The 21512-nt window shown below is 36.2% G+C and overlaps 2 protein-coding genes and 2 non-coding genes across 6 annotated transcripts; 2 read left to right on the top strand and 2 right to left on the bottom strand.

Moving 5' to 3' along the window:
• The first annotated feature begins 7480 nt into the window (after positions 1–7480).
• Positions 7481–11316, top strand: LOC130969639 (uncharacterized). Of its 3 annotated transcripts, none has more exons than XM_057895466.1 (6): positions 7481–7803; positions 8136–8310; positions 8977–9097; positions 9723–9850; positions 10082–10471; positions 11085–11316. In XM_057895466.1, the coding sequence occupies exons 3-6, from the start codon at positions 9034–9036 to the stop codon at positions 11112–11114; spliced, it is 612 nt and encodes a 203-aa protein (XP_057751449.1). In that variant the 5' UTR covers positions 7481–7803; positions 8136–8310; positions 8977–9033; the 3' UTR covers positions 11115–11316. The 3 variants fall into 3 exon arrangements, 2 of the variants coding, with proteins under 2 accessions (XP_057751449.1, XP_057751448.1); XM_057895465.1 differs by having other exon boundaries at positions 8912–9097; XR_009081899.1 differs by lacking the exon at positions 8977–9097.
• Positions 11317–12743: 1427 nt separating this feature from the next.
• Positions 12744–13502, bottom strand: LOC130966513 (uncharacterized). The gene has a single exon (XM_057891326.1). It carries the CDS (start codon positions 13500–13502, stop codon positions 12744–12746), a length of 759 nt encoding a protein of 252 aa, XP_057747309.1.
• A 640-nt stretch (positions 13503–14142) lies between these two features.
• LOC130971482 (small nucleolar RNA R71) lies at positions 14143–14249 on the top strand. Its single transcript, XR_009082699.1, has one exon. It is a non-coding gene; the product is annotated as a small nucleolar RNA R71 (small nucleolar RNA).
• Positions 14250–19808: 5559 nt separating this feature from the next.
• LOC130971489 (small nucleolar RNA R71) lies at positions 19809–19916 on the bottom strand. The gene has a single exon (XR_009082706.1). It is a non-coding gene; the product is annotated as a small nucleolar RNA R71 (small nucleolar RNA).
• Positions 19917–21512: the final 1596 nt, after the last annotated feature.

The raw sequence follows: 21512 nt of genomic DNA, 5'->3' as shown, positions 1-21512 counted from the left end.
ACAGTATAGAGATTCCTTGAGGTGTTAGAGGAACAGAAAAAATAGAAGGAAGAGGTAGAAGAATTCGAACTTAGTGAGATAGAGTTCGAATTGTGCATTGAGGAGAAGTGGTACTCCATAAATAGAAGGATGTGAGAAGAGGGGAAGAAATTTTCGAAAATTAAATAAAAGATTTTAAAAACATTTTGAAAAAATTGATTGATAATTTTCGAAAACTAAGAGTGGGAAAGAAATCAAGTGATTTTTGAAAAAAATTTTGAAATTAGAAATTAAAAAGATATGATTGAAAACTATTTTGAAAAAGATGTGATTAAAAAGATATGATTTGAAAAACAATTTAAAGAGATTTGATTTTAAAAAATAATGACTTGGCTAACAAGAAAAGATATGATTCAAACATTAAACCTTTCTCAACAGAAAAGGCAACATACTTGAAATGTTGAATCAAATCATTAATTGATAGCAAGTATTTTTGAAAATGGAAAGAAATTGATTTTGAAAAAGATTTGATTGAAAAGATATGATTTGAAAAAGATTTGATTTTGAAAAACTTTGAAAACTTGAAAAAAATTTGCATTAAAAACAAAATCTTCCTTCTTGTGCCATCCTGGCGTTAAACGCCCAGAATGGTGCACATTCTGGCGTTTAACGCCCAAAGCACTACCCTTTTGGGCGTTAAACGCCCAGCCAGGCACCCTGGCTGGCGTTTAAACGCCAGTTTGCCTTCTTCACTGGGCGTTTTGAACGCCCAGCTTTTTCTGTGTAATTCCTCTGCTGCATGTGCTGAATCTTCAGTTCCCTGTATTATTGACTTGAAAATAGAACCAAGATCGAATAAACAATGCATGCAAGACACCAAACTTAAAATGAGACTAGTGTCTCAATAAGAAACATAACATATTTTTGGTTTTTATGATTTTGTAATTTTTTTTTGGTTTTTTCGAAAATTAAGTGAAAAAGAAAATAAAGGTATCAAAATTCTTAATGAGAATTCCAGGAATCATGCAATGTTAGTCTAAAGCTTCAGTCTAAAGGAATTAGACATGGATAGCCAAGCTTCAGCAGGACATTGCATTCAAGAGCTAAATTGATGAGAATCAATCAGCTTTGGTGATGATAAGATCATCACCTTGAAACACTAGAATTCATTCTTAAGAACTCTGAAAAATACCTAATCTAAGCAACAAGATGAACCGTCAGTTGTCCATACTCGAAACAATCCCCGGCAACGGCGCCAAAAACTTGGTGCACAAAATTGTGATCACTACTTTTCACAACTCAAATAATCCCCGGTAATGAATCCAAAAACTTGGTGCTCAATACCATGGCATAAACACAACTTCGCACAACTAACCAGCAAGTGCACTGGGTCGTCCAAGTAATAAACCTTACGCGAGTAAGGGTCGATCCCACGGAGATTGTTGGTATGAAGCAAGCTATGGTCATCTTGTAAATCTTAGTCAGGCAGACTCAAATGGTTATGGATGATATATGAATAAAACATAAAGATAAAGATAGAGATACTTATGTAATTCATTGGTGAGAACTTCAGATAAGCGAATGGAGATGCTTTGTCCCTTCCGTCTCTCTGCTTTCCTACTGTCTTCATCCAATCCTTCTTACTCCTTTCCAGGGAAACCTGTATGTTAGGCATCACCATTGTCAGTGGCTACAGTCCTGTCCTCTCAGTGGAAATGTTCAACGCACCCTGTCACGGCACGGCTATCCAGCTGTCGGTTCTCGATCATGTCGGAATAGAATCCAGTGATTCTTTTGCGTCTGTCACTAACGCCCCACAATCGCGAGTTTGAAGCTCGTCACAGTCATTCAATCATTGAATCCTACTCAGAATACCACAGACAAGGTTTAGACCTTCCGGATTCTCTTGAATGCCGCAATCAATTCTAGCTTATACCACGAAGATTCTGGTTAAAGAATCCAAGAGATAAACATTCAAGCCTTGTTTGCTTGTAGAACGGAAGTGGTTGTCAGTAACGCGTTCATAAGTGAGAATGATGATGAGCATCACATAATCATCACATTCATCATGTTCTTGGGTACGAATGAATATCTTGGAATAAGAACAAGCTGAATTGAATAGAAGAACAATAGTAATTGCATTAATACTCGAGGTACAGCAGAGCTCCACACCTTAATCTATGGTGTGTAGAAACTCCACCGTTGAAAATACATAAGAACAAAAGTGATCATTGGTTTCGGCCCCAGAGAGGGAACCAGAAGAACCAAGATGAAAATACAATACCAAAAGGTCTTATTTATAGAGAACTAGTAGCCTAGGGTTTACAGAAATGAGTAAATGACATAAAAATCCACTTCCGGGCCCACTTGATGTGTGCTTGGGCTGAGCATTGAAGCATTTTCGTGTAGAGACTCTTCTTGGAGTTAAACGCCAGCTTTTGTGCCAGTTTGGGCGTTTAACTCCCATTCTTGTGCCAGTTCCGGCGTTAAACGCCGGGCATTCTTGAGCTGATTTGGAACGCCGGTTTGGGCCATCAAATCTCGGGCAAAGTATGGACTATTATATATTGCTGGAAAGCCCAGGATGTCTACTTTCCAACACCGTTGAGAGCGCGCCAATTGGGCTTCTGTAGCTCCAGAAAATTCACTTCGAGTGCAGGAAGGTCAGAATCCAACAGCATCTGCAGTCCTTTTCAGTCTCTGAATCAGATTTTTGCTCAAGTCCCTCAATTTCAGCCAGAAAATACCTGAAATCACAGAAAAACACACAAACTCATAGTAAAGTCCAGAAAAGTGAATTTTAACTAAAAACTAATAAAAATATACTAAAAACTAACTAAATCCTACTAGAAACATACTAAAAATAATGCCAAAAAGCGTACAAATTATCCGCTCATCAGTCTGGATGTTGCATAGCTTTGACAACATTCAACTTAAACTCATCCTCATTGACTCTCAGGGTTATCTCCCTTTTTTGGACGTAAATGAGGGTTCGTCTAGTTGCTAGGAATGGTCTTCCTAAAATGAGAGTTGCACTCTTGTGCTCCTCCATTTCCAGCACTACAAAGTCAGTAGGGAAGGCAAATGGCCCAACCTTGACAATCATATCCTCAATTATGCCTGATGGGTATTTAATGGAGCCATCAGCAAGTTGAAGACAGATCCGGGTTGGTTTGACCTCTTCAGTCAAGCCAAGCTTTCTGATAGTGGATGCAGGGATTAGGTTGATGCTTGCCTCAAGATCACATAGAGCTGTCTTGGTATAGTTACCCTCTAATATGCATGGTATCATAAAGCTCTCGAGATCTTTAAGCTTTTCTGGGAAGCTTTTCAGAATGACTGCACTGCATTCTTCAGTGAGGTAAACTTTTTCAGTTTCCCTCCAAACCTTCTTATGACTTAAGATCTCTTTCATGAACTTAGCATAAGAGGGTATTTACTCAAGTGCCTCTGCAAATGGAATCTTTATTTCAAGAGTCCTGAGGTAGTTTGCAAAGCGGGCAAATTGCTTATCCTGTTCCGCTTGGCGGAGTTTTTGAGGATAAGGCATCTTGGCTTTATATTCCTCAACCTTAGTTGCTGTAGGTTTATTGCCTACAGATGTGGATTGGGAAGACTTTTTAGAAGGGTTGTTATAAAATCCAGTTGCTGATTGAGTTCATTAGCCTGATCTATAGGACTGAGTTCAACAGTTACTGTTTTAGCTTCTTCTTTCATGGAAGATTCACTGCTTAGGTACAGATGCTGATTTCTGGCAACTGTATCAATGAGCTCTTGAGCTTCTTCAATTGTTTTTCTCATATGTATAGATCCACCAGCTGAGTGATCTAGAGAAATCTGAGCTTTTTCTGTAAGCCCATAGTAGAAGATGTCTAATTGCACCCACTCTGAAAATATTTCAGAGGGGCATTTTCTCAGTATCTCTCTGTATCTCTCCCAAGCATCATAAAGAGATTCATTATCTCCTTGTTTGAAGCCTTGGATGCTCAGCCTTAGCTGTGTCATCCGTTTTGGAGGAAAATAGTGATTCAGAAATTTTTCTGACAGCTGTTTCCATGTCCTTATGCTGTTCTTAGGTTGGTTATTTAACCACCTCTTAGCTTGATCTTTTACAGCAAATGGAAACAGTAATAACTTGTATACATCCTGATCTACTTCCTTATCATGTACTGTGTCAGCAATTTGTAAAAATTGTGCCAGAAACTCTGTAGGTTCTTTGTGTGGAAGACCGAAATACTGGCAGCTTTGCTGCACCATGATAATGAGCTGAGGATTCAACTCAAAGCTACTAACTCCAATGGAGGGTATACAGATACTATTCCCATATGAAGCAGTAGTGGGGTTAGCATATGACCCCAGAGTCCTCCTGGACTGTTCATTTCCACTTAGTTCCATGATGGAGCAAGGGAGATGGTATGGATGTTGATATTGTCTATTTTATTATAAGAATAATTTTTGAAATAATAAAATAAAACAAAAACTGAAATAAAAATAAAATAAATAAAGAAAGAAAATTAAAAATTAAAAATTTGAAAACTTTTATGAAGATTTTCGAAAATTTGAGGAGAGAAAAAGTGGTTAGGATATTTTTTGAAAAAGATTTTTTTTTAGAAACTTAAAAAGATAAGAATTGAAAAATTTTGAAATTGAAATCTGAATTTTTATATAAAAATTTCGAAAATATAGTTTAAAATTAGTTAGAAAATATATTTTTTTGAATTTTGAATTTTATGATGAAAGAGAAAAACACATAAAAGACACAAGACTTAAAATTTTTAGATCTAATGTTCCTTATTTTCGAAAATTTTGGAGGGAAAACACCAAGGAACACCAAACTTAAAAATTTTAAGATCAAAACACAAAAAAGACTCAAGAACACCTTAAAGATTCACAAGAACACCAAGAACAAAAGAAAGAACACCAAACTTAAAATTTTTTTGAAAACCAAGCTAAATTTTTGAAAATTAAAGAAAGATCTACAAGAAAACACCAAACTTAAAGTTTGGCACAAGATTAAATCAAGAAAAATTATTTTTGAAAAAAGATTTTAAAAAGAAGATGCCCAATTGCCAAGAACATAGACCAACGCTCTAGCCAACTGAGCTATAAATTCAATGTTGTTTTTTAAGATGTATTATATTTATGGATAAAAATAAAAATTTTTGAAAACTAATGTTTTGAAAAAGTACAAGAAAAACACGAAAACACACAGAACAAGAAAAACTGAAGATCAAATAAGAAAAATAAACAAGAACAACTTGAAGATCAAGGAAGAACAAAGAACATAAATACGAAAATTTTAGAGAAAAATATAAAATATGCAATTGACACCAAACTTAGAACAAGACATTAAACTCACGAAAAAAAATTAAAATTGATAAAGAAAAATAATATTTTTTGAAAAAAATTTTTGAAAAGGGAATAAAGGACTCAGAATTTAATGACTCTATAGCAACAAAAATAAATTATTCCTAATCTAAGCAACAAAATAAACCTTTAGTTGTTCAAACTCGAATAATCCTCGGCAACGGCGCCAAAAACTTGGTGCACGAAATTCTAATCCCAATCTCAAAATCTTAAGGTGATTTCGTACCACTAACCAGCAAGTGCACTGGGTCGTCCAAGTAATACCTTACGTGAGTAAGGGTCGATCCCACGGAGATTATTGGTTTGAAGCAAGCTATGTTTATTTTATTATTCTTAGTCAGGATATTAATTAAAATTATCAGTTGGAATTATTAGAAAAATAAAAGAGCGTGAAATAAATAATTGTTACTTTAATTATGGAGAATGTGTTGGAGTTTTGGAGATGCTTTATCCTCTGAATTTCAACTCTTCCTTGAAATCCTTTTCCCACACGCAAGGTTCCTTCCATGGCAAGCTCTATGTAAGGTGTCACCGTTGTCAATGGCTACTTCCCATCCTCTCAGTAAAAACGGTCCAAATGCTCTGTCACAGCACGGCTAATCATCTGTTGGTTCTCAATCAGGTTGGAATAGAATCCATTGATTCTTTTGCGTCTGTCACTAATGCCCAGCCTTCAGGAGTCTGAAGCTCGTCACAGTCATTCAATCCCAGAATCCTACTCGGAATACCACAGACAAGGTTTAGACTTTCCGGATTCTCATGAATGCCGCCATCAATCCGGCTTATACCACGAAGATTCTGATTAAGGAATCTAAGAGATACTCATTCAATCTGATGTAGAACGGAGGTGGTTGTCAGGCACACGTTCATGGATTGAGGAAGGTGATGAGTGTCACGAATCATCACCTTCTCCATAATTAAGCGCGAATGAACATCTTAGATAAGAACAAGCGTGTTTGAATGGAAAACAAAAGTAATTGTATTAATTCATCGAGACGCTGCAGAGCTCCTCACCCCAAACAATGGAGTTTAGAGACTCATGCCGTTAAAGAATATGTAATTCAGATCTGAAAATGTCATGAGATACAAAATAAGTCTCTAAAAGTTGTTTAAATAGTAAACTATTAACCTAGGTTTACAGAATATGAGTAAACTAAGATAATTGGTGCAGAAATCCACTTCTGGGGCCCACTTGGTGTGTGCTGGGGCTGAGACTTAAGCCTCTCACATGCTTGGGCTGTTTCTGGAGTTGAACGCCAGGTTGTAACGTGTTTTGGGCGTTGAACTCCAACTTGTAACCTGTTTCTGGCGCTAGCACTACAAGAAAAATACCCATTCAGCCACACTTTCTTTAGGCTACATTTGAAAAGCGTAGCCTATTCATAGAATAGGCTACGCTTTTTCCCGTGTTGCCTTTTTATAAGAGAAAAAGGATACACAAATGCGGCATCATTTAAAAAGCGTAGCCTTAGGTATTATAGAAATCACTTATAAAGCGTAGCCGTAGGTTGATATCTATAGGTTCACTTTTCGTATCAATGGAGACGCTTTTAAAGGGTAGCCTATTTGTTAAGTTTTGGGTGCATTTTAAAAGTGATGCCTAATGTATCTAGAGCAAAAAACTTAACACTTAGTAAATTTTTTCATTTTTTTCTTGAAAGCAAACTGATGAGTTACTAGTTACTCGTACATTTTTTATGTTTCAGTAATATTTAATATACTTTGTAAGACATCACGTGGTCAATTATCTTGTCTCTAATTTTAGTCTAATTTATAAAACTTATTTTTTAAATTAAATATTTAATATTTAAAATTCATTTTTTAATAATTTTAAATTAAATATTAATTTTTTATTTTTAATAAATTAAGCACTAAATTTTAGATATTATAACAATCACCAACATTATTATATAGCGAGGAATGATATATACAACATTTTTTTGTACATCTCTCTTCTATACCACCTACTTTTGGTATTAAAAACATTCGATAACAAGTAAGATAATATAAAAGGATTGTATGTAAAAAAAAGTATTAAAAAAGAAGAATTTGTAAATGATGAAAAAAAAAGGTTAAACTTAATCCTTAAAGGACCAGTTTTCCAGTCCAAAAAAAAAAACCAGTTTGAAAAACGTAAAACTAGTAGCTCAAATGGATTTGTATTGATTTTTTTTTCCTTTCAAATTTTGTATAGGATGAATTACATACACTCACCTTCATCCTCGTAAAATCCTCTCACTCTCGCCATTCAAAGTCGTCACCTCCCACTCACGGCTCACCTGCACGTATCCACATTGACCGTCATCACTCCTCTTCGCCATCGCTTGCACTGATTGAAGCTGTGCCGCCCTCACCATCATCGCTGTGCAGCCCTCACCATCGTTGCTGCGCCGCTCTCACCATCGTCATCTCCGTGCTTCTCATCATCGTCTTCGCTGTGCTCACATCATTGAATAGGTATGTATTGATTTCTATTTGCTTCTGAAATTGATCAGTGGCTTAGGGTTCCTATTTTAGGGGTTTTAATTTGGGGCTTTTAATCTCTCAAAATATGGGTTTGTGAACTGTAATTTGATAACATGCATGCTGTTGTTGATGAAGATGTGTGGTATTTTAGGGTTTGTGAACTGTGATTTAATATACAGCTTGTCTATTTTCTCTGTATTTTTGTTTCTGAGACTGAATCCAAATACAGCGTTAATAAGCTTTTGTTTCTGTGATTTCTCAATGAATAAGTTGGCTTCCGTTTTTCTGTTTTTAGCTTCCTGTTTCTAACAGAGTTCTTGCAGTTTGAACGGTTTCTTGGTTAGCCAGAAACAGAACTGGTGTGAAAAATGTAAAGAATGAAAGAAGACAAGGAGTAGAGAAGTAGAAGACGAAGAAGAAATGTGAGCTGAATGAGCTATAACATTTGCACTCATTGACTCCATTGACGCCACCGCAGCAAGTAATCCGTTGTAGCAGGTAACTCTTATGCGCATTCTCTTTTTCTTTTTTCTGTAGCCTATGATTGGATTCAACAATGGAGCTTCTCTTTATATTATTTCACTTTTGTGATTACGTTTCTCTGTGTTTGAACTTTGAAGTGAAAGTGCAAAATCTCTTTAGGACTCGCTATTCAAATTTATAATGTGTTTCATTGCTTGCTTCAGTGTGTAATTTCATGATTTAACTTTTTTCTATATTCAATAGGTGAACGGTGAGCATTTAGGACCAGAATGATTGAATGTTGGTTGTTGATTAATAAATTACTGTTTGAATTTGCATTGTAATAAATAATTGAGTTCATATTTAAATAGCCTAATTACAGAATATTAGGCTTTAATGAAGCTTTTTCGCCAATGAGGTTTTCTTTTCTATGATTTATGAGGAAAGTTCATTTTGAAAATTAAGCTTATTTTGTTTGGTACACAAGTTAATAATAGATTTACTTGGGATTTGATTACTCATCCATTTGGTCAGTTAATTTGTTGCATTTCATTCTAATTTTTGAAATGGCGAAAATATGCACGTGCTGCATTCTATGATTCTCTGCACTATGTACTTATTTCTTCTTGTTTTCCAGTTGAATCAAAGTATTTTCTGGAAAGTTTTCTCTGCTTTCATCATAATTCATAGCTGTGGGTTTAGTGTTGGTCTTTGATTGTTGGAGCATTTTGAGGACTTGCTCATTGAAGAAGCAAATTGATGCTGAAGCTCATGCTGTTCATGTTTGACTTGCAGAGCTTAGTTTGGTTGCTTCCTTCAAAAGGCATGTGACGTGAGCACAAGTTTAAATAAATACATAGTGATGAAATTGAAAACTCATTAATAATAATAATAAGGTTTATATAATATGGACCTGTAAGTGTAACAAGTGGCTTGATTCCTGCATGTTCAGCTAGTGCCTTTTATGCACTGATCTTGACTCATATGAAATAGCAAGCATCTCTCTATAAGATTCTGAACCTGCATTATCATTATTTTCCATGCATGTCAATATAAAATAACTAGTACTAAATTAGAACCAATGTCCAAAATGTAAAGAAATTAAAGTATGAGTGAAAAAAACTAGTTATAATAGTTAGAGTAATTATCTATTATTAGAAACTAATTTTTGTTAACTTGAGGAGTATATATAAATAGCTCTTCTATATACTTGTGTGATAGATAACAATGAATATCCAATACAGTTTTCTAATATTTTCTTTTTCATAATCTTTTCCTTTCTGTCAAATATTTGAATTCTTTCTCATGAGTTCAAATTCTGTTCTTAGCTCAAACACTATCAGTTACTTTCAGAATTTCATGTTAGTGATATCAGAATTACATGATTATGAGTTCAAGTTTTTCCATATTATTTAATTAATTAATGAATTTGTGTGGTTTCTTTTTAGGAAAGGGAGATTTAATAACATGTTCTAAGCAAAAGAATTCAGAGTTATTTCACGCGGTTCTTGGAGGCTTAGGACAATTTGGAGTTATAACAAGAGCAAGAATTTCTCTTCACCCAGCACCCACAAAGGTACGTTTCATTTTAAAAAATATAAAAAAATAATTTATTTTTAATTTTATATTTTATATTTTATAAAAAAGGTTTGAAATGTTCCTTGCTACTCGAACAAGTCGAAAAAGGAAGGAAATTGATCAGGAAATACAAGATGCAATTGTATGAGAGTTCATTGAATTACTAATGATTATAAGTCAAATTTAGGATACAGTAATTAATTCTATTTCAAATGTTTCTTTTAATTAGGATGAATTCCAAAACCGCCAAGCTGCTGGTGAAACAGATGAGGAAGCTTTTGAGTCTTTATTTGGAAAAGAACAACCAGGTCGGGTTAGGTGCTATGGAAGATCTGTTACACGAAGTGACTTAAAAAAGTATGCAGAAATTTCTGAACTCAAGCAACAACACCAAGAGGAAGTCACATCTTTGAAGGCTGAACTTGGAGACATGAAAGCCAAACAGCAGCACCAAGAGGCTGACCTTCATGGATTGCGAAACATGATTAAGTTACTAGTTCAGCGATCTGAACCTGGAATGAGGCCGGAAGAAATTGAAGCTTTGTTACAAGATGCCCAACACTCTCCAATTGATGCAAATAGCGCTCATGGATCAACACATATTCCAAACATAAATATGGTATGACCAGTTTTTTTTTATTCCCTAATATTTTTTTATATATTGTTAATTGTTAATTAGGATTCTGAATATCTACTGTTAAGTTTAAAATTTTTATTTGTTAGAACTTAGGAGGATGCCAAATTTTTTAATTTGAACTGAAATTGAAGAAGATGAAAGCTGTGATTTGGGCTTTTTGGTTTTGTTTTTTCGTTATGTAATTTTATTATTATTGTTATCAGGGTGGAAGTTGTAATTTTTCTGATTTTTCTGATTTTTCTGGTTTTGTTTTTTCATGCTATTATGCGCTGCTTGTCACTTGCACAATGCACTTGAGTTTTTTATTTTAGTTCCCATTTAGTATGAAGTCGTGTTACTCCGTTTTTTAGTTATGTCCTTTATGGTGATTTATAGTATTCCCTGAATATGATTGTTATTTTAAAGCAAAAGACTTTGGTTTATTTAATTATTTATTCAAACATAGTATGATTTTGTTTCTTATTTTATGTTTTTGGTGAAATGAAAAGAAGAGTAGTTTCAATTATCCTATGCCGCTCGGATATTGTATATGTTAATTACTTTTTTCTTGTTGTACTTTTTCAAATTATAATTATTTTTCTATATAATTATGCAGGATAATTCTGAAGATGCGAGTGAAGATTGAGATGCTGATCATGATGGTTTAGTGACAAAGATGGAAATTGAAAGATGTATGGTTGATGATGATATCTTTTATCAGAAGCTAAGATACATTTATATGATATAATGTTTTGGTTTTTCCTAGTTTATTAGCAGTAAACTCTAAGTGTATTATATGAGTATACTTATTCTAGTTTGAGATGTATGAATACTCAAAATTATGATCATCCCAATATTTTTGTTTCATTGTATAATTATATTTTGTTTCAGTATAATTTTTATTATTTAAAGATTATTGTATAGTATTATTATATATGTATTCATTTTTATTTTATAATAATTAACTAATTTAATTAAAAATACAGGATTATATATATAATTATATTCTCAAATATTAGAGTAGCTATAGATATACTGTTTGCTACATTTATAAAGTGATGCTGTAGCCCTCAAAAGTGTAGCCTATTCTTCAGAATTACGGTAACTATTAGTGCTGAAAAGCGTAGCCTTAGGTCCTGAACAGCATCACTTAAAAAGCGTACCCTATTCTCAAAAGCCAGAAGCGTAGCCTTTGATACAGAAAAGCGTAGCCTTTGAGAATAGGCAACACTAGTATAGGCATCCCCTACAAAAGTGTCTCCGAAGCCTAAAATACGTAGCCTTTTCCTAAGGCATCACTTTTTTTCGTTTTTGGCTACACTTTTCAAATGTACCTGAATGGGTGTTTTTCTTGTAGTGTAGACGCCAGACTGCAGCATGGAACTGGCGTTCAACGCCAGTTTACGTCATCTATCTTCGCGCAAAGTATGGACTATTATATATTGCTGGAAAGCCCTGGATATCTAGTTTCTAACTCAATTGAGAGCGTGCCATTTGGAGTTCTGTAGCTCCAGAAAATCCACCTTGAGTGCAGGGAGGTCAGAATCCAACAGCATCAGCAGTCCTTTTTTAGCATGAATCAGATTTTTGCTCAGCTCCCTCAATTTCAGCCAGAAAATACCTGAAATCACAAAAAAACACAGAAACTCATAGTAAAGTCCAGAAATGTGATTTTTAATTAAAAACTAATAAAAATATACTAAAAACCAACTAAATCATACTAAAAACTAAGTAAAAACAACGCCAAAAAGCGTATAAATTATCCGCTCATCAGGTACTTTCCATCACTTCCCAAGTACGCATACTTGAGAGTAGGGGGCAGTGCTTTCAACTCCAGTTTGGGTGCTTCCTTCTCTTTTTTCTTCTCCTCTGATGTACTTGGAATAGGCATTTCAGCTACATTGACATCAACAGCCTCAACATGTAACATGGAATCACCCTCTGTCAATTCTTCAAGTGCTTCTTCTAAGGTTTCCTGCACCACAATTTCCACTACATCTAGCCTCATACACTCTCCTAGTGACTCTGGTGGATAGCTCATGGCTTTGAATACATTGAATACCATTTTCTCATCATGTAGCCTAAGGGTAAGTTCACCCTTTTGGACATCAATGATGGCACCAGCAGTAGCTAGAAATGGCCTTCCCAAAATTATTGAAGCCTTAGCTTCTTCCTCCATATCCAATACCACAAAGTCAGCAGGGAAGATGAAGTCTCCCACTTTCACTAACAAGTCCTCTACTATTCCATGAGGGAATTTGAATGACCGATCTGCTTATTGGAGGGCCATTCTTGTTGGTTTGGCTTCCTCAATCTTCATTCTTTTTATCATTGTTAAGGTCATCAAATTTATACTAGCTCCCAAGTCACATAAGGCTTTTTCAACTATTATTTCCCCTATGAAGCAAGGAATTTGGAAGCTTCCTGGGTCCTTCAATTTTTGAGGCAGCTTGTGTTGGATGATAGCACTACATTCCTCAGTTAATACCACAGTTTCATCATTCCTCCAACTTCTCTTCTTGGTCATTAATTCCTTCAAAAACTTAGCATAAAGTGGCATTTGTTCTAGTGCTTCTGCAAAGGGAATGTTGATACGAATTTTCTTGAAAATCTCCAAAAATTTGGAGAATTGACTGTCCTTTACATTCTTCATTAGGCACTGAGGGCAAGGAGCCTTTGGGACATATGGCCTTAGAACTTCTTTCTCTTCTGATGGGTTGGGAGTAGGTGCTTGTGCCTCTTCCTTAGCGTTTGAAATGCCCTCTTCCTTCCCTTCTTGAGTCTCCCTTGGATTCTCTTTCAATTCCTTTCCGTTTCTAAGGGTAATAGCTTTGCATTCCTCTTTTGAATTTGTCCTGGTGGCATTACCTGAACTATGGCTAGGGGCTTTCTTGGACAAGTATTCGATTTGTGCTTCAAGTTTCTGAGTGGCAGCATCTTGGTTTTGCAAATTGGATATTACTTTCTGCTGGAATTTTTTCATGTCTTTAAATTCCTTGCCAAGATTTGCAAGCATAGCTTCCATCCTAGCCATTCTGTCATCATCATTTGGTGTTGATTGGTTAGAATTGGGGTGTTGAGAATGGTTGTTGTGGTTTTGGTATAGTGGCTGTGAATAAGCGTTTTGTGTGGTCTGGTATGGTCTTTGGTTGGAGTTTTGGTTAGTGGAGTTGTTATACTGGGTTGGATTGTGTGGTCTGTGGTCTTGACCTTGGTTTTGTTGGTTTCCTCATCCAAAGTTTGGGTGGTTTCTCCAACCAGAGTTATAGGTTTTAGAATATGGATCATTAGCTTGCCTAGATGAATTTCCAAGGTAATTAGCTTCCTCCCAGTTAACTCTTTCTTCTGTTTCCAACTCTCCTTGAGGTGATGGTTGAGTGTGAATGGCTGCAGCCTGATTCTTCTCCATTTGCTTGGTCAATTCAGCCAGTTGCTTGGTGATCATCTTGTCTTGGGCCAAGATTGCATCCATTTGGTTTAATTCCAAGACTCCCCTGTTGTTGCTTATGTCTGAGGCATAAAAATACTCATTGTCAGCCACTGTCTCTATAACATCAATGGCTTCTTTAATGGTCTTCTTCTTGTTAAGGGAACCTCCAGATGAGTGGTCCACAGCTTTCTTTGATTCATGATTTAGCCCTTCATAGGAGATATGAATTTGCACCCACTCATTAAATATATCAAGGGGGCATTTCCTTGTCAAATCCTTGAATCTCTCCCAGGCTTCATAAATTGTCTCACCATCTTGCTGTCTGAATGTCTACACTTCAGTTCTCCGCCTGTTAACTTTTTGTAGAGGGTAGAACCTTGTTAAGAATCTATTCACCACATCCTCCAAGGTTGTCAAGCTTTCCTTGGGAAATGATTCCAGCCATTTTGATGCTTTGTCCCTCAAAGAAAATGGAAACAATAGCAATCTATAGGTGTCAGGATGAACACCATTAGATTTAACTGTCACATATCATTTGGAATTTAGTGAGGTGCTCATTAGGGTCCTCTTGAGCATTTCCTCCAGAAGAACAATTGTTCTGTACTAGAGTTATGATCTGAGTCTTTAATTCGAAGTTATTAGCATGGATAGTTGGCTTTTGAATGTTGCTACCACAGTTTCTTGGGTTTGGATTAATGTATGATCCCAGAACTCTCCTCTCTTCTCCAGCAGAGTTGGCTCCAACTCTTCTGGCATGGTTATTCACCTCTCGTTCATGATGGTTTTCCATATCATCCTCCATGGTTACATCCAAATCTTCCTCCTCTTCTTCTGCACCAACTGCCCTCTTTCCTCTTGCTTCCCTTCTCAACCCCAGAAAGGTTCTTTCTGGTTCACTGTCAAAAGAGGTTGATACCTCTCTTCTACCTGTCATAAAATGAACAAGTACAAGTAGAAGCAAATGCAGAGTCTACTAAAACAGAGTATAGTTAGCTTGCTGGAAAGTAAAGAAGTAAGGTAAAATTGATGAAACACAACTTAAAATTGTAGAGAACAAAAATGAACAACTAAAATTAAAATTCAAAAGAAAAGAAAAGTGCTCAATCTAGTTATCCCCCAATTTAATAATTGTCAATACAAAACCAACCCCCGGCAATGGCGCCACAAACTTGATTCACTCGGAAATTGTCTCTCAACAATTTCCTACCGGCAAGTATACCGGATTGTCGTCAAGTAAAAACTCACAGTAGAGTGAGGTTGAATCCCAGAGGGACTGGTTGGTTAATCAATGTTAATTGGTGAATTATACTAGTTGAGCAAAATCAGATTTGGTTGAGAATTACAAAAAGTAAATTTGGCGGGAAACTTAAATTGCAAGAAATTAAATGATAGAAATTAAATTGCATGAAATTTAATGACAGAAGCTTAAATTGCAAGAATCTAAATGGGAATGGAGAATTAGCATGAAATTAAAGAGCATAATATAAAAGAATGGGTAGATCAGAGATGGGGATTCATTTGGTTTTGGGAGATACTGAACTCTCCGGATCAAATCATTTTCATTTCTTCCTCAATCAATGCATTCATTGACATTGCTTGGCAATCTTAGATGATTAAATCCTAATGTCTTGGCTCACCAATCTCTCTAAGCATGAACAATTGCCCAATGTCTTGATTTAATTGCTCATGGGAAGAGTTGAAGTTTGGTTACTGATTATACCACACAAATTCAAAGTATTGGTAGGATTAAATGTCACAATATCCATCCAACCACCAATCTAATCCAATGTGAGAAAGCAATTCTAGCATGAATTCTTCATCCCTCTCTCAAGGATCCGAAGAATTCCAATTATGGATAGCTTCTCTCTCAAGACAACTATCCAATTGAATTAAGACCGAAAGCTTTCTAACAAAAATCAAGAGAAAAGAAAGAAGAAGAATAAGAAAACTACTATTGATCCATTGAATTACAATAGAGCTCCCGAACCCAATGAAAGGGGTTTAGTTGTTCATAGCTCTCAAAATGGAAAATGAAATTAAAAGATACATTGCTCAAAATTGAAGAATTACCGAAAACTCAATTCAACCGAAAAGTCTAAAAAATGAAGTAAAAGTCAGTAAAAGTCCTTTCTAACTTAAATTCTAAGCTATTTATACATTTTCTTCCATTGCTCTTCAATCTCTGAATTGGGCTTTTGGCCTTGATGGAATTGGGTTGAAAAAGATGGCTCCAATTGGTTTCCCTTGATGTTGAGAAGAGATCTGTTTGAATTGCACGTTCTGATGCTTCACGTTGGAGTCAACGTTTGATGGCTGATGAGCGAATAATTTGTACGCTTTTTGGCATTGTTTTTCGTATGTTTTTAGTATGTTTTAGTTAGTTTTTAGTATATTTTTATTAGTTTTTAATTAAAATTCACTTTTCTGGACTTTACTATGAGTTTGTGTGTTTTTCTGTGATTTCAGGTATTTTCTGGCTGAAATTGAGGGACCTGAGCAAAAATCTGATTCAGAGACTGAAAAGGACTGCAGATGCTGTTGGATTCTGACCTCCCTGCACTCTAAGTGAATTTTCTGGAGCTACAGAAGCCCAATTGGCGCGCTCACAACGGTGTTGGAAAGTAGACATCATGGGCTTTCCAGCAATATATGATAGTTCATACTTTGCCCAAGATTTGATGGCCCAAACTGGCGTTCAAAGTCACCCTCAGAATTCCCAGCGTTAAACGCCGGAACTGACACCAAAGTGGGAGTTAAACGCCCAAACTGGCACAAAAGCTGGCGTTTAACTCCAAGAAGAGTCTCTACACGAAAATGCTTCAATGCTCAGCCCAAACACACACCAAGTGGGCCCGGAAGTGGATTTTTATGTCATTTACTCATCTTTGTAATTCTTAAGCTACTAGTTCCCTATAAATAGGACCTTTTACTATTGTATTTTTCATCTTTAGATCTTAGATCATTTTGAGATCTTTGAATCTTTTGATCACTGGGGGCTGGCCTCACGGCCATGCCTAGACCTTGTTCTTATGTATTTTCAACGGTGGAGTTTCTACACACCATAGATTAAGGTGTGGAGCTCTGCTGTACCTCGAGTATTAATGCAATTACTATTGTTCTTCTATTCAATTCAGCTTGTTCTTATTCCAAGATATTCATTCGCTCTCAAGAACTTGATGAATGTGATGATTATGTGACGCTCATCATCATTCTCACTTATGAACGAGTGACTGACAACCACCTCCGTTCTACAAGCAAACGAGGCTCTAATGTCTATCTCTTGGATTCTTTAACTGGAATCTTCGTGGTATAAGCTAGAATTGATGGCGGCATTCAAGAGAATCCGGAAGGTCTAAACCTTGTCTGTGGTATTCTGAGTAGGATTCAATGATTGAATGACTGTGACGAGCTTCAAACTCGCGATTGTGGGGCGTTAGTGACAGACGCAAAAGAATCACTGGATTCTATTTCGACATGATCGAGAACCGACAGCTGGATAGCCGTGCTGTGACAGGGTGCGTTGAACATTTCCACTGAGAGGACGGGACTGTAGCCATTGACAACGGTGATGCCCAACATACAGCTTGCCATGGAAAGGAGTAAGAAGGATTGGATGAAGACAGTAGGAAAGCAGAGAGACGGAAGGGACAAAGCATCTCCATTCGCTTATCTGAAGTTCTCACCAATGAATTACATAAGTATCTCTATCTTTATCTTTATGTTTTATTCATATATCATCCATAACCATTTGAGTCTGCCTGACTAAGATTTACAAGGTGACCATAGCTTGCTTCATACCAACAGTCTCCGTGGGATCGACCCTTACTCGCGTAAAGTTTATTACTTGGACGACCCAGTGCACTTGCTGGTTAGTTGTGCGAAGTTGTGTTTATGCCATGGTATTGAGCAACAAGTTTTTGGACTCATTACCGAGGATTATTTGAGTTGTGAAAAGTAGTGATCACAATTTCGTGCACCAAGTTTTTGGCGCCGTTGCCGGGGATTGTTTCGAGTATGGACAACTGACGGTTCATCTTGTTGCTTAGATTAGGTATTTTTCAGAATTCTTAAGAATGAGTTCTAGAGTTTCATGATGATCTGTTGAAATCTGGCTGGCTGTGAAGCCATGTCTAATCTTGTTGGACCGAGGTTTCAACTTATCATCACAAGAGCTTGTTGATTTCTATCAATCTTGCTGTTGAAGCAATGATCTGCTGAGGCTTGGTTGGCCATTGGCCATGTCTAGTGTTTTGGACCGAAGCTTTCTTTGAAAGCTTGGCTGGCTGTGAAGCCATGTCTAATTCCTGGACCGAAGTCTTAGACTAGCATTGCAATGATTCCTGGAATTCTCATTAAGAATTTTGATACCTTTATTTTCTTTTCCACTTAATTTTCCAAAAAATCCAAAAAAATTTACAAAATCATAAAAAACCAAAAATATTTTATGTTTCTTGTTTGAGTCTAGTGTCTAATTTTAAGTTTGGTGTCTTGCATGCATTGTTTATTTGATCTTGGTTCTATTTTCAAGCCAATAATACAGGGAAATGAAGATTCAGTACATGCAACAGAGGAATTATACAGAAAAAGCTGGGCGTTCAAAACGCCCAGTGAAGAAGGAAAAATTGGCGTTTAAACGCCAGCCAGGGTGCCTGGCTGGGCGTTTAACGCCAGCCAGGTTGCCTGGCTGGGCATTTAACGCCCAAAAGGGTAGAGCTTTGGGCGTTAAACGCCAGAATGTGCACCATTCTGGGCGTTTAACGCCAGGATGGCACAAGAGGGAAGATTCTGTTTTTAATTCAGATTTTTTTTCAAGTTTTCAAAGTTTTTCAAAATCAAATCTTTTTCAAATCATATCTTTTCAATCAAATCTTTTTCAAAATCAATTTCTTTCCTTTTTCAAAGATACTTGCTAACAGTTAATGATTTGATTGAACATTCCAAGTATGTTATCTTTTCTGTTGAGAAAGGTTTAATGTTTGAATCATATCTTTTCTTGTTAGGCAAGTCATTAATTTTTAAAATCAAATCTTTTTAAATTGTTTTTCAAATTATATCTTCTTAATCACATCTTTTTAAAACCATAACTTTTAAATCACATCTTCAAAAAAGTTTTCAATCATATCTTCTTCAAAATCTTTTTCAAAATGTTTTTAAAATCTTTTACTTAATTTTCGAAAAATCTCTTCCCCTCTTCTCACATCCTTCTATTTATGGAGTACCACTCCTCCTCAATGCACAATTCGAACTCTATCTCACTAAGTTCGAATTCTTCTACCTCTTCCTTCTATTTTTCTGTTCCTCTGACACCTCAAGGAATCTCTTTACTGTGACATAGAGGATTCCACATTTTCTTGTTCTCTTCTCTTTCATATGAGCAGGAGCAAGGACAAAAGCATTCTTGTTGAGGCTGACCCTGAACCTGAAAGGACCTTGAAGCAAAAGCTAAGAGAAGCTAAGGCACAACTCTCTGTAGAGGACCTAACAGAAATCTTCAAAGAAGAAGAACCCATGGCAGCCGAAAACAATAATGCCAACAATGCAAGGAAGGTGCTGGGTGACTTTACTGCACCTACTCCCGACTTCTATGGGAGAAGCATCTCTATTCCTGCCATTGGAGCAAACAACTTTGAGCTTAAGCCTCAACTAGTTTCTCTAATGCAACAGAATTGCAAGTTCCACGGACTTCCATTGGAAGATCCTCATCAGTTTTTAGCTGAATTCTTGCAAATCTGTGACACTGTCAAGACTAATGGGGTTGACCCTGAGGTCTATAGACTTATGCTATTCCCTTTTGCTGTAAGAGACAGAGCTAGAATATGGTTGGACTTACAACCTAAAGACAGCCTGAACTCTTGTGAAAAGCTAGTCAATGCCTTCTTGGCAAAGTTCTTTCCACCTCAAAAATTGAGTAAGCTTAGAGTGGAAGTCCAAACCTTCAGACAGAAGGAAGGAGAATCCCTCTATGAAGCTTGGGAAAGATACAAACAATTGATCAGAAAATGTCCTTCTGACATGCTTTCTGAATGGAGCATCATAGGTATTTTCTATGATGGTCTGTCTGAACTGTCCAAGATGTCTTTGGATAGCTCTGCTGGAGGATCTCTTCATCTGAAGAAGACGCCTACATAAGCTCAAGAACTAATTGAAATGGTTGCAAATAACCAATTCATGTACACTTCTGAAAGGAATCCTGTGAACAATGGGACAAATCAGAAGAAAGGAGTTCTTGAGATCGACACTCTGAATGCCATATTGGCTCAGAACAAGATACTGACTCAGCAAGTCAGTTTGATTTCTCAAAGTCTGTCTGGAATGCAAAATGCACCAGGCAGTACTAAGGATGCTTCATCTGAAGAAGAAGCTTATGATCCTGAGAACCCTTCAATGGAAGAGGTGAATTACATGGGAGAACCCTATGGAAACACCTATAATTCTTCATGGAGAAATCATCCAAATTTCTCATGGAAGGATCAACAGAGACCTCAACAAGGTTTCAACAATAATAATGGTGGAAGAAACAGGTTTAGCAATAGCAAGCCTTTTCCATCATCTTCTCAGCAACTGACAGAGAATTCTAAGCAGAACCACTCTGACCTAGCAACCATGGTCTCTGATCTAATCAAAACCACTCAAAGTTTCATGACTAAAACAAGGTCCTCCATTAGAAACTTGGAGGCACAAGTGGGACAGCTGAGCAAGAGAATTACTTTATTGAATCCGCGAAGCATATTTGACCATGAAGTGGTCCACCTCTGCCTGCAGTTTAAACAAATTTCTTTTATTGAATTCCGTTAATTTAGTAAATTAATATAGAGTTATATATTTTTAAACACAATTACCTGTATCCAGTCGTCCAAGTCATATCTCCCCTTTTTAATGTTTTTCAGGCTCGATTATCTCAAGCCATTTCATTACATAAATGGCACAATCAAAGCTGAAAAAAATAAATTAGAACAATAAAAAAGGACAGTAAGAGAAAATACAAAATTTTCAGAAAGAAAGCAAAATATAAGACTACATTAAAAACCTAGTTGCACTCAAAGGATCCTATAGTACACTTTATTTGAACAGCACCACACCCAAATATTATAATGCTAACAACAGTGTTATACCCAGGATTTTTTAGAGAAAATAGAATTAACTTACAACAAATGTATTAAGCTTCATTCTCGATGGGGCGGGATACTTCTTGTTATAGGAGTCAAGAATACAAAATTTTTTCTTTCTGACATCAGTCATCCACATCCACCAATGATCCCCGTAGCAAACAAGTGCAAATATCTGAAGTTTGGCTAGATGGCACAGAATTTTAGTATAATTGGCACATAACAAAAGAATTATGATAAGAAGCTTTTGAAACGAAAACTTACGAACAGATGGGATGCCAATTTTTTCAGGTCCAAGAAATGGATGAACATTTTGTAGTCTTGAATGTCAAATGGCTTTTGTGATTTTGGCTGTAAGAACTCGATGCCAGCATGATTCCCAATAACCATATTCTGTACACCGAAAGAAATAGTTACTACACCCAATACATTACATAAATACACCCAAAATTGAGTTCAATACACTTTACCACAATAGGAGGAAGGAGACAGTAAATTTGTTCCTCAA

This window comes from Arachis stenosperma, chromosome 3 (assembly GCF_014773155.1).
Source record: "Arachis stenosperma cultivar V10309 chromosome 3, arast.V10309.gnm1.PFL2, whole genome shotgun sequence".
NCBI classification, from domain to species: domain Eukaryota; kingdom Viridiplantae; phylum Streptophyta; class Magnoliopsida; order Fabales; family Fabaceae; genus Arachis; species Arachis stenosperma.
Note: the sequence above shows the minus strand (reverse complement) of the source record. Positions and strands in the feature narration are given on the sequence as shown.